This window comes from Pogona vitticeps, chromosome 5 (genome assembly GCF_051106095.1).
Source record: "Pogona vitticeps strain Pit_001003342236 chromosome 5, PviZW2.1, whole genome shotgun sequence".
Taxonomy (NCBI): domain Eukaryota; kingdom Metazoa; phylum Chordata; class Lepidosauria; order Squamata; family Agamidae; genus Pogona; species Pogona vitticeps.
This window is the reverse complement of record NC_135787.1, coordinates 130,130,887-130,141,321: the sequence shown is the minus strand read 5'-3', so window position 1 is coordinate 130,141,321 and position 10,435 is coordinate 130,130,887. Positions and strand designations below refer to the sequence as shown.

Here is a 10,435-nt window from a genome sequence, read left to right as displayed (position 1 = left end):
ACCATAGTTTTTCATGTCCACAGAGATAATCTTTATTACTCATAGGTCAGCTTTTAGGTGGTCTTTAATCATTTGCATGGATTGGAGAACGCTTTCATAGCCAGTATTGTCAACTCTATTTTTGACAACCTTTACAACACACTTGGCGTGGCTTTAATAAACAGACACCCTCAAGCTGCAAGGACTGGCCTGTCCGTTTATATTGCTGGGATTGCTTGCTGTGCCCCCAAGGAATTTGCCTGTGACTTCAGAAGCTCCCGATTAGCCTCCGAGATTTCTGAAGTATTAAAATCACTAACCTAAAGCCTTTTCACAAACAAAGTAGAAAAGAGAACATAGAATGTAAGAAAGTAAAACAAAAAGAAACAGAATCAGTTTGATCAGACATTTTTGAAAGGGGGGATGCTTATATAAGAACCAAGATAAACTTCTCTTCTGCAACTGTCTTTCTGAAATGCAATAGAAACATACACTGTAAAATCCTTTATAGCAACTGCATTGTCTGATCTTCATAGAGGAACATCCTACTTCCTCAACAGAAGATGATGGCTTGATTCTAAATTGCTCTTTCATTCACAGAAACGGGGCGGAGAGTGGTCACCTGTCTGTCAAATATGTCGGGAATAAAGCACAGTGAACACAGCTTCAGTTATTGCTTGTCTCCTGCATGCTGAATAGGGGGTGTTTTTTAAACAGCAATTTATAATTCATTGCTATTGTGGCATGTGAAAAACAGATGTTTTTGTGCTTTTCCAACTTTGTAAATAAAACTGGTTATTTATTGTTGCGTGTATTCAAATTTGTCTACAAGGAATCCCAATAACTCTAATAGCAAATTTAGATCATGTTGTCCTGAACCACTGATGCAAAAGGTGTGGGATGCAGAGGAAAACATATTTGGGGATCATATGCACATTTTAAAAAAACAGAACCTGCATGCTGGGGTAGGGTCTAACTTGCATAAATGTCTTACACCAAACCTGTAGCACTTTGCATGTGCAAAGATGTGTGTTTTGTTTTAGTCTTCAAATACCAAAGAGCATACTGTAAACTCCTTTCTGCTTGTGCTGGAAACAGACTCTCATGATGAGTGAATAACATGAACATCCTCTCGCCCCTACAGCTCTTTGTGAATGGAACACCGTAAAGCAAATACAGTGTAACAAATACACATGAAGAGTACATTGACCTTTGTCAGCGCTAGGAGCAGTTTAAAAGCTTTCCGTCTTATGAACTAGGAAAAAACAGGGTGTTTTTTTGGGGAATATGTGGAATTAAACTCATAAGATTGCTAGCATAATTTCTGTGAAGGCTGACTGCCGACCTTTTATTCAGAAACAGAAAAACATTAAATAGAATGTTCTGACAAACAGCCAAAGATTGTTTAAACTTGATGGTTCATCAAGCTGAATGCTTTTGCATCTCTCTATATGGTGGGAAGTCCACATCCTTTCAGCAGAGCTGCATTGGCACTGGAAATTTGCAGTTTTGCAGCCTTCTTTGAGTAAGGTACTCAGGTTTTGATGACCTGTTCATTTCAGATAGATGCACATCTAACTGGTACTGTATACAGTGATGCCTTGCAAGACGATTGCCTCGCGGGACGAAAAACCCACAAGATGACTGGCTTTTGTGATCGCTTATGGTGCTTCACCAGATTTTTTTTCCTATGGCCGTGCTTCGCAATATATATTTTTGGACCGATGCCTTACAAGATGAATAATAAGACGAATTCCCCATAGGGAACCTCACAAGACGATTTTTTCGCAAGTTAGCGCTTCTCGCAGAACGAATTAAAATCGTCTTGCAAGGCACCACTGTACTCTTGTTTTCAAGTGTGCACCACTGAGATATGTTGCAACCCACTTGGCAGTATCAGTTTGATATATCAATTTGTCACATACTTAATAGGTTGGATGCAGGATATACCTTCCATGGGCTCTGCACACATAAACTGTTTCTTTTTCAGCAGGGTCCCCAAATCATCTGTAATACTTTCAAGATGGCTGCAGGGAAACCCATTTCCACTAGCTTAGTGGCATATCCTTAAACCTGGATCCAGCTCATTATTTTGTGGAGTTGCTTTCATGCATTTGTGTACACAGTACACTTTCCCAATGTGAGACTTCCAGATGGCCCTGATGAAGAGGGATGCGAAATATCACCTTGTAAAGTCTAATAACCCACACCAGGTAGCAGATATCTGGTTTATAGGACTGTAGCCTTAGCATGTGAAAGCAGCTTTAAATTAATATACAAAATACAAGAGAGCTTTCTTTGTGAGCAAATGCAGGTATGTTTGGTTGTAATTTTTAAAAACTTTATTTAATGAAAAATATAATACACGGAAACATGGTGTTTTTCATCTGCACATAAACAATGAAACCACATGGTATTTTACAAATAGCTGATATAGCTGTTTAAGATATATTTATTGCTACGCTACCATGAATTGAGGGAAAACTATGACATGAAGAGGTTAATACAATAAAGTTGCTCAGATTCAAGTAATCGGCTCTTGGCATGGGAAAGTTGAACTATTTAAATCATTATTCCCAGTATTGCTTTATAGCTGTAGTGCAAACAATATTTTATTAGGCCAGCAAACCTCATTACTAAACCAATCTTACGGTTTTAAATGGTCCTTTAAAAAAAGGATTAGTTGAATATGGATAGCCCCACAACCCAGCATTAGTGCAGACTAACCTGGTCCTCTACAGCTAAATGTAACATCAAAACACTCACTCTTTATTAAAGACTGTTTAAGAACAGCTCCAAGAGTCCTGGTTCAGCACTTCAGTGGTGAAGAATTAGCTAACAAGCGCAAGAATTATTGTCACCACACCTGCAAACAAGCTACAAGTCACAAACTAAAGAACCCAAGTCATACTTAAATACTTTACATGCACCAGTGTTTTGCACAAAGTCTCTCAGCAGCACAACATTAGGGGCAGCGCTTGTCGGTTTGCTTTCTGAAAGATATGTGGGGAGGTGTCAAGAGAGAGAATAGTGTTTTCAGGCAACATGGAGCATATATAGCCCATTGATACTGATGGTTCTGACAGGGAAGGAGACCAGCTGTGCGCCATACTACAAGATCAAGGGACTCTGGCCCAACAGATGTTGTTGGACTTCACCTTCTATCAGTACAATTAAGCCAGCTTGTTCTGCAAGTCACTCAGTTTTAATTACACACAGTGTCCCAAACACTGGCAAAAATCCAGTCCATAACTCCAGCTGGAGAGGACCTACTGAATCAACTGCTGAATGATGCTGCAATAAGTTACATTATTTATGGGGGAAAAAAAACCATAGACACATACAGATTCCATGGATTACCAAGTAGATTGGAACTAGTGCCACTGTGGAACAATGAGAATAATTTACCTAATATAAAATTATATGATATAGCTAATCAAATGAGAAACATGGTGGATATTTTAACACAATCCAATAAGTTAACATGGTCAAGTTTGGAGTTTCAAGAGGTTGGTAACAACCCAGAAAATATTTTTTTCAACAAAATATTAGTATTGTACAGAAGATTGAATATCCCTTTTTAAAGAACATGATGCAAATCTGGAATATAGAAGAATATTTATCCCACCAATTTTCCCACTACACCCTGTAACAGAGTTACAGACATTGCTAGGGAATTTGAAAAGAAGTTGGGAAAATATATTAAGGAGGAAACAGGTTATTAGAATAAAAGTTTGGATGGAAAGGATGGGTACTAAAGAGCAAATAATAGAAGTGGGAGGAAGGAAAGAGTTGCCATGGATTATTGTTATCCAGCTGGAGTGTTGGACTAAAGAACGGTAAAAAGAAATGGTAAATGTAGGGAGCTTACAAAATTGGAAAAAAATGGCATTACAGAGTGAAAAGGAAAATGGATGTAAGAGAATGAAGAGGACAATAAGTAAAATTTACAAAAAAGTAACAGAAGTAGAGGATCAAGATGAAGTTTTAAAGATGCTGTGGGAAACAGATTTGGGAGAGGAAATATGTACTGAGAAATGGAATAAAATATGGAATATAAAATGTATGTCTGTAAGAATAATTTATATATATATATAAATTGGTTTGGAGATGGTACTTAACACCAGTGAAACTGAATTATATGGATACAAAGTATTCTAAAATGTGTTGGAGATGTAAGCAAGAAGTGGGAACCTACTTCCATATGTGGTGGGAATGCAAATATATAATTAAATTTTGGAAGTTGGTTTTCAAAGAAATAAGCGAACTTTGTTGTTGTTTAGTCGTGTCTGACTCTTCGTGACCCCATGGACCAGAGCACACCAGGCCCTCCTATCTTCCACTGCCTCCCAGAGTTTGGTCAAATTCATGTTGGTAGCTTCGATGACACTGTCCAACCATTTCTGTTGTCCCCTTCTCCTTTTTGCTTCACGTTTTCCCAATATCAGGGTCTTTTCCAGGGAGTCTTGTCTTCTCATGAAATGGCCAAAGTATTGGAGCCTCTGCTTCAGGATTTGTCCTTCCAGTAGTACTTAGGGTTGATTTCATTCAGAATGGATAGGTTTGTTGTCCTTGCAGTCCAGGAGATTCTCAAGAGTCTCCTCCAGAATGTCAAAAGCATCAACTCTTTGGTGGTTAGCCTTCTTTATGGTCCACCTCTCACTTCCATACATCACTACTGGAAAAACCATAGCTTTGACTATGCGGACCTTTGTTGGCAAGGTGATGTCTCTGCTTTTTAAGATGCTGTCCAGGTTTGTCATCGCTTTCCTCCCAAGAAGCTGCCGTCTTTTAATTTCGTGGCTGCTGTCTCCATCTGCAGTGATCATGGAGCCCAAGAAGGTAAAATCTGTCACTGCCTCCATATCTTCCCCTTCTATTTGCCAGGAGGTCATGGGATCAGTGGTCATGATTCTAGTTTTTTTGATGTTGAGCTTCAGACCATTTTATGCACTCTCCTCTTTCACCCTCATTACAAGGTTCCTTAATTCCTCCTCACTTTCTGCCATCAGAGTGGTATCATCTGCATATCTGGGGTTGTTGGTATTTCTTCCAGCAGTGTTAATTCCGGCTTGGGATTCATCTAGTCCAGCCTTTCACATGCTTTAGTTTGCATGTAAGTTAAATAAGCAGGGGGACAATATACAGCCCTGTCGTACACCTTTCCCAATTTTGAACCAATCAGTTGTTCCATATCCAGTTCTAACTGTTGCTTCCTGTCCCACATATAAATTTCTCAGGAGGTAGATAGCGTGGTCAGGCACTCCCATTTCTTTAAGAGCTTGCCATAGTTTGCTGTAGTCCATACAGTCAAAGGCTTTTGCGTAGTCAATGCAGCAGAAGTAGATGTTTTTCTGGAACTCTCTGGCTTTCTCCATAATCCAGCGCATGTTAGCAATTTGGTCTCTAGTTCCTTTGCCCCTTCGAAATTCTGCTTGTACTTCTGGGAGTTCTCGGTCCACATACTGCTGAAGCCTACCTTGTAGGATTTTGAGCATAACCTTGCAAGTGTGTGAAATGAGTTTGAAATAATTAAAATTAAATAAATTTAAATCTAAGAATATGTCCAAAAATAGCAGAGGGAACAATGGAAGTCAACAAAGAACGAACTGATTATAAATTTAGTAACAGCAGCTAAATGACTAATATCATGTTTCCCCCCAAAATAAGACAGGGTCTTATATTAATTTTTGCTCCAGAAATGTATTAGGGCTTATTTTCAGGGGATGTTCTATTTTTTCATGTACAACAATCTACATTTATTCAAATACAATTATGTCATCTCCTGGTTGCTGCACAATGGCAGAGGGCTGGGTTTCACTTAACTGGGGCTTATTTGGGGGTTGGGCTTATATTACGAGCATCCTGAAAAATCATACTAGGGCTTATTTTCAGGTTTGGTCTTATTTTAGGGGAAACAGGGTAGTAAAGAATTGGAAAGTTAAATGCGATCTCTAACTAAATGAATGTTATAAAGAAGTGTGGTATATAGCTATTAATGATAAATTAACATGTGAAATTAGAGTAAGAAATTAAGAATGAGTTTGGGGATGTATCGGGAGAATTTCTTGATTTTGTATTAATAAAGGGGAAGGATTGTGCATGAGTCAATGTATTTTTGGAAGGGGAATGGGGCTCCCTAAAATGGAGGAGTAGATTATCTCCATTGGTCCTGGTGAAGGGGAGTACAAGAAGCGAATATGCAGATTTTTTGCTGTCACTGTTTTTTAATGTTTATTAATTTGAAAATAAAATAAAGAAATTAAGAAAAGAAAAGAAAAGAAAAGAAAAGAAAGAAAGAAAATTGAAATGGCACACGGGCCAGAGCTGTGCAATGCTGGGCACTTTTATTGCCAACATGTTCTAGTCGAGATCATCCTCCCTCAGAATGTTAAGTCCTCTGGCCATGAAAGAGGATGCATGGTCTTTCCACACCATCTATATGAATGATGCGCACACCATGGCTCTGTATGGGGGTGGTAGGAGAGAAAATGTGTGCAGGTGTGAATGTGTACAGAGATCACCAAACACTTGTGAAAATGCACTAAGCCTGCCTTTTAAAAACGTGTCTTTAAAGTATTAGCAGCATTTTCACTCTTTAAAAGCATTATTCATCCCAACCGGAATAGACTCACTGAATGAATGGGCCTTGCTATGTCAACACTTCTGTAAGTCCTACAGATGCAGTTGGTCTACTTTAGTTGTGACATGAGTATACGATATAGTTGGAATGTACCATCACTGGCTTCCCTCCATGATACCTATATTAACTAAACAACCTATGGTTGTTGGATTACAGAACTTGACATCCGGCTGAATGTATGTATGCACAAAAAGCAAGCACATTATACTGCTCTATCAGCAGTTTGCATTGCTAACCAGAAGCATGGGGCTCAAGTAATGCAGCAAGAGCAACAAACACCATGTTATACATTTGGTTTTAAGAAAAAGGATTTAATTGTGCTTGTTATAGGAGACCTACATTTTAATATCAAACGCTTCATCTTTATCTATTAGAACATATGAAGGGGGTCACAAAATGCTGCTTTCAAGGAGATAGAGCATTAAAATATTTCATTATAATTTTTTTTGCTAAAAAATTACACATCCAACTACAGATATGAACTTGTAGCAATACCGTCATTGTTTCAGGAAAATACATCATAGCTCAGGATCAGTTCAGCTATTTATTTAGGTATGTTTCAGTTGCTTACGATGGTCATTCTAAAATACATTTACCATAAAATGACCTGAACATTGTGCTTCAGAAACAAGTAAAAAGAAAAATTATGGGCACAGAAAGAGAAGGAAGGAGATGATTAGAAATAATTATTTTGTTTCTTTGAGGCTTATTTACAAAAAAGGGAAGGGGAGAGTTCTCTCTGTTTCAACAATAAATAAGCCAGATTAAAAATAAAACAATGTTCATGCACATTCTAAGGTGAAAACATGCTCGGAACGTATTTACATGGGGCACAGTCCAGAAAGACATATTCCTTTGCAAGCCCCATTTAAATGAATCGGGGCAATTCAACATGCTCTCACACAGCTCCCATTCATTTTTATGGGTCTTGTGCAAGAGACCACCCTAGATGGGATATGCCCAGACCCAGTATTCTCCTGCCAGAACTGTCTACCTAAGAGCAGCTAAAAGTGCATTTTCCCCTCCATCGTTCTTTGCATTGTTCACGTTGATTCAGCCATTCCTTCAGTCTAGCTTCTGTGGGATACATCCTTCCATCTCCACAACTTCTGGCCACCCTTCGTACTTGTTTGTATCTTTGTTGTTTCTAATATGCTACAAAAGATAAAATAATTTTACAATTCATAATATAGCTACAGCAGACATTGTTGCAGCTACACATAATTATTTACACAGAACATCCATTTATTTAACTTTTCGAGAAGGCTTTCCTTTATGCAACTGACCAAGATGGACAGAGGAGGCAGAGGGCAGAATCTTACATGCATATTAATTACTGACGGTGTTGGTGCAAAAAAGCAGCCCCAGAATAAAGACTATCAGGAACAGACAAAAGGTAGAAGATAAATCCAACAAAGATACAATTTTGAGGCATCTTTTGATAAACATAAAAAGAGTAAGTTAAAAAAAAACTTTTGAGTTTACAAACACTCAATATTAAACTTAACCACAAAAATAGCAAGATAAGAACAGCGTGGCCATAATCAAATGGCCAGGACTTCAGTATGAGTCACCATGCACTCCCTTCTAAATACTCCAGGAAAAAGAGAAGCCACCAAAACCTTATGCCCCAAGTCCCATCCCCTGTTGAGGATATTATCATGGCTGACAGCATCGAAAACTACTGAGAGGTTCAGCAGAACCAATAGGGGTACCTCACTGTATCTAATCCACCAAATGGAACAATCTGAGCAGTCTTTCCCTCCACCTTCGGGATATACTAGGTTTCTATGTACAAGGAATCTGCTGTTTTTTAAGTGAAGAGCATATGAGTTGGAATGTCCCAGTTGCAATATGCCCATATACAGTGGTGCCTCGCACAACGGGCGCCTCGTAGAGCGATGAATTCACTCTATGAGGCCGGTTTTGTGATCGCAAATGCGATTGCAAAACGGTGCCTGCATAGGGCAAAAATCGCAGAGTGAAGGTCGGTAAGCGGTTCGCTAACCGACCTTCGCTTTGCGACCTGCCGATCAGCTGTTCGGCGGCTACAAAATGGCCACCGGAAGCCCCAAAATGGCTGCCAGCCATCCTGAAGCATCGCTGAACGGTGAGTATTCAGCCCAATTGGAACGCATTAAACCATGTTTAATGCGTTCCAATGGGTTTTTACGTTCCGTTCAACGATGCTTTCACACAACGAGGGTCAATCCGGAACGGATTAACCTCGCTGTGTGAGGCACCACTGTATATAGCTCATAATATTGCCTCAACGTTTGCTACTATTCTCACCTTACTCTGCTACACACATAAGATTTGGCAGCTACATCAACCATCTCCAGACACTGAGCTGAGCACCAACCTGTTCAAATGGGCTTTTCGTCTTGATCCCTTTCCCACCACAGAAAACCCAGTTGTCTCTGAAGCCAAGATTCATGATGGAAGAGCTTCCTAATTCAGCAACTAGTTTCCTTGCTTCTTCATTGAGCCTTAAATAAAATTTGGAGAAGTTAATATCACACCATAATCATCCTATCTTGCTGAGTAAAATAAACATACTGGTTCATACACTATTTAAATTTTGCTTTTATCTGTGTAAGAAGCACAGTCACAGCTGCCTTTCCATACACCTTTCATTATTCTATGATTTCTGCTATGGGATGCCAGCTGCTTGGGAGAACTTCCACACTCTTGAATGAAAAAAAGAGCTTAATCAAAATATCCTTGCATTCACTCTTCTTCCTCCTCCTCGCCCGTGCTCTGTCATCTTCCCCCAAGGTTTAAGTACATGGGTGTGGAGATACAGGGATTTAACCTTTTTCTTTAGCATTTTTATTGCTCAAATGAGATAGAGATGATCTAGGCTTGGACAGCAAGGGAAAACACAATAGAAAGAAATATAGGCTGGATCAGGATTGTATAAATTGCATAACAAACCTTATAATGTGGTGTGTGAAGAACTGTTTCCAGTCTGTGGCCCCCTTCAAATGTGCCAGGCCCCCATCCCAGAGTCCACGTGGCCCCATTAAGAATGACTGATTGCCATAGGTATTTACCATAAATATTCATAATAGTTAGCCGCACAATGTTAGATCACTACATGGCATTTGAATTATCTTTATACAGTAAATATTCAGAATTTCTGGCTACAGCCCACAAACCTGAAGCTAAAAATGTTTGTTTAATAGGCTCTATCCATTTCCCTCTACAGTTTAAGGAAGCAGCTAAAGGAGATGGCAAGATGTTTTCAGGATTTAAGAATAAGTCCTTATACTTGCAACTCACCTCCTTCCTACACAATTTTAGCTCCTATCTCATATTATTCTTTCAAAATCTGGGGTCTCTGCTGCTTGTATCATCTAAATTAAGCACATGACACACCCAGAGAACATGATTTGTTCTGTAACAATTTGTAAAAATATTTTAGGTATTAAGGATTCTAAAAGTTAGAGTAAATAGAATAATCTCTGTTTCCTAAATACATACTTAGTGGCACCGTCATCATAGGTTGCCATTAGTACAATAGTTCCATCTTGAATTGTCTTCAGGAAGTCAATAAACGGTGCTACATCTAAACGGAAATGGAAACATACACTATTATAACACAATACAACCATAACTGGCAGGTTAACCACACACAACTCTTTTTAGCAATCTTAGCTTTGAACAAGGAATTTCATAAAAACACTTTAGCCAAGATTCTTCAATAAAAATCACATAAGCAAAGGCAGCTGTGCAGTGTCTCCCTCCACCCAACCAGTTCTGCATGCTCTCCTTCATGTAACTGGCTGTGCATCTGACTTCACAAGCAAT

General features: G+C 39.0%; 1 protein-coding gene across 2 annotated transcripts in view; it reads right to left on the bottom strand.

Annotated features, from left to right (window-relative positions):
- Nucleotides 1-2,298: 2,298 nt before the first annotated feature.
- Nucleotides 2,299-10,435, bottom strand: part of FAM3C (FAM3 metabolism regulating signaling molecule C) — a 43,388-nt gene continuing 35,251 nt past the window's right edge. For both annotated transcript variants that reach the window (XM_020807340.3, XM_020807341.3), the window contains exons 8-10: nucleotides 10,109-10,193; nucleotides 8,985-9,111; nucleotides 2,299-7,777 (exon numbers count right to left, since the gene is read on the bottom strand). In XM_020807340.3, the coding sequence (XP_020662999.1) occupies nucleotides 7,688-7,777; nucleotides 8,985-9,111; nucleotides 10,109-10,193 (302 nt within the window). In that variant the 3' untranslated portion in view covers nucleotides 2,299-7,687. The remainder of the gene's footprint in view (nucleotides 7,778-8,984; nucleotides 9,112-10,108; nucleotides 10,194-10,435) is intronic.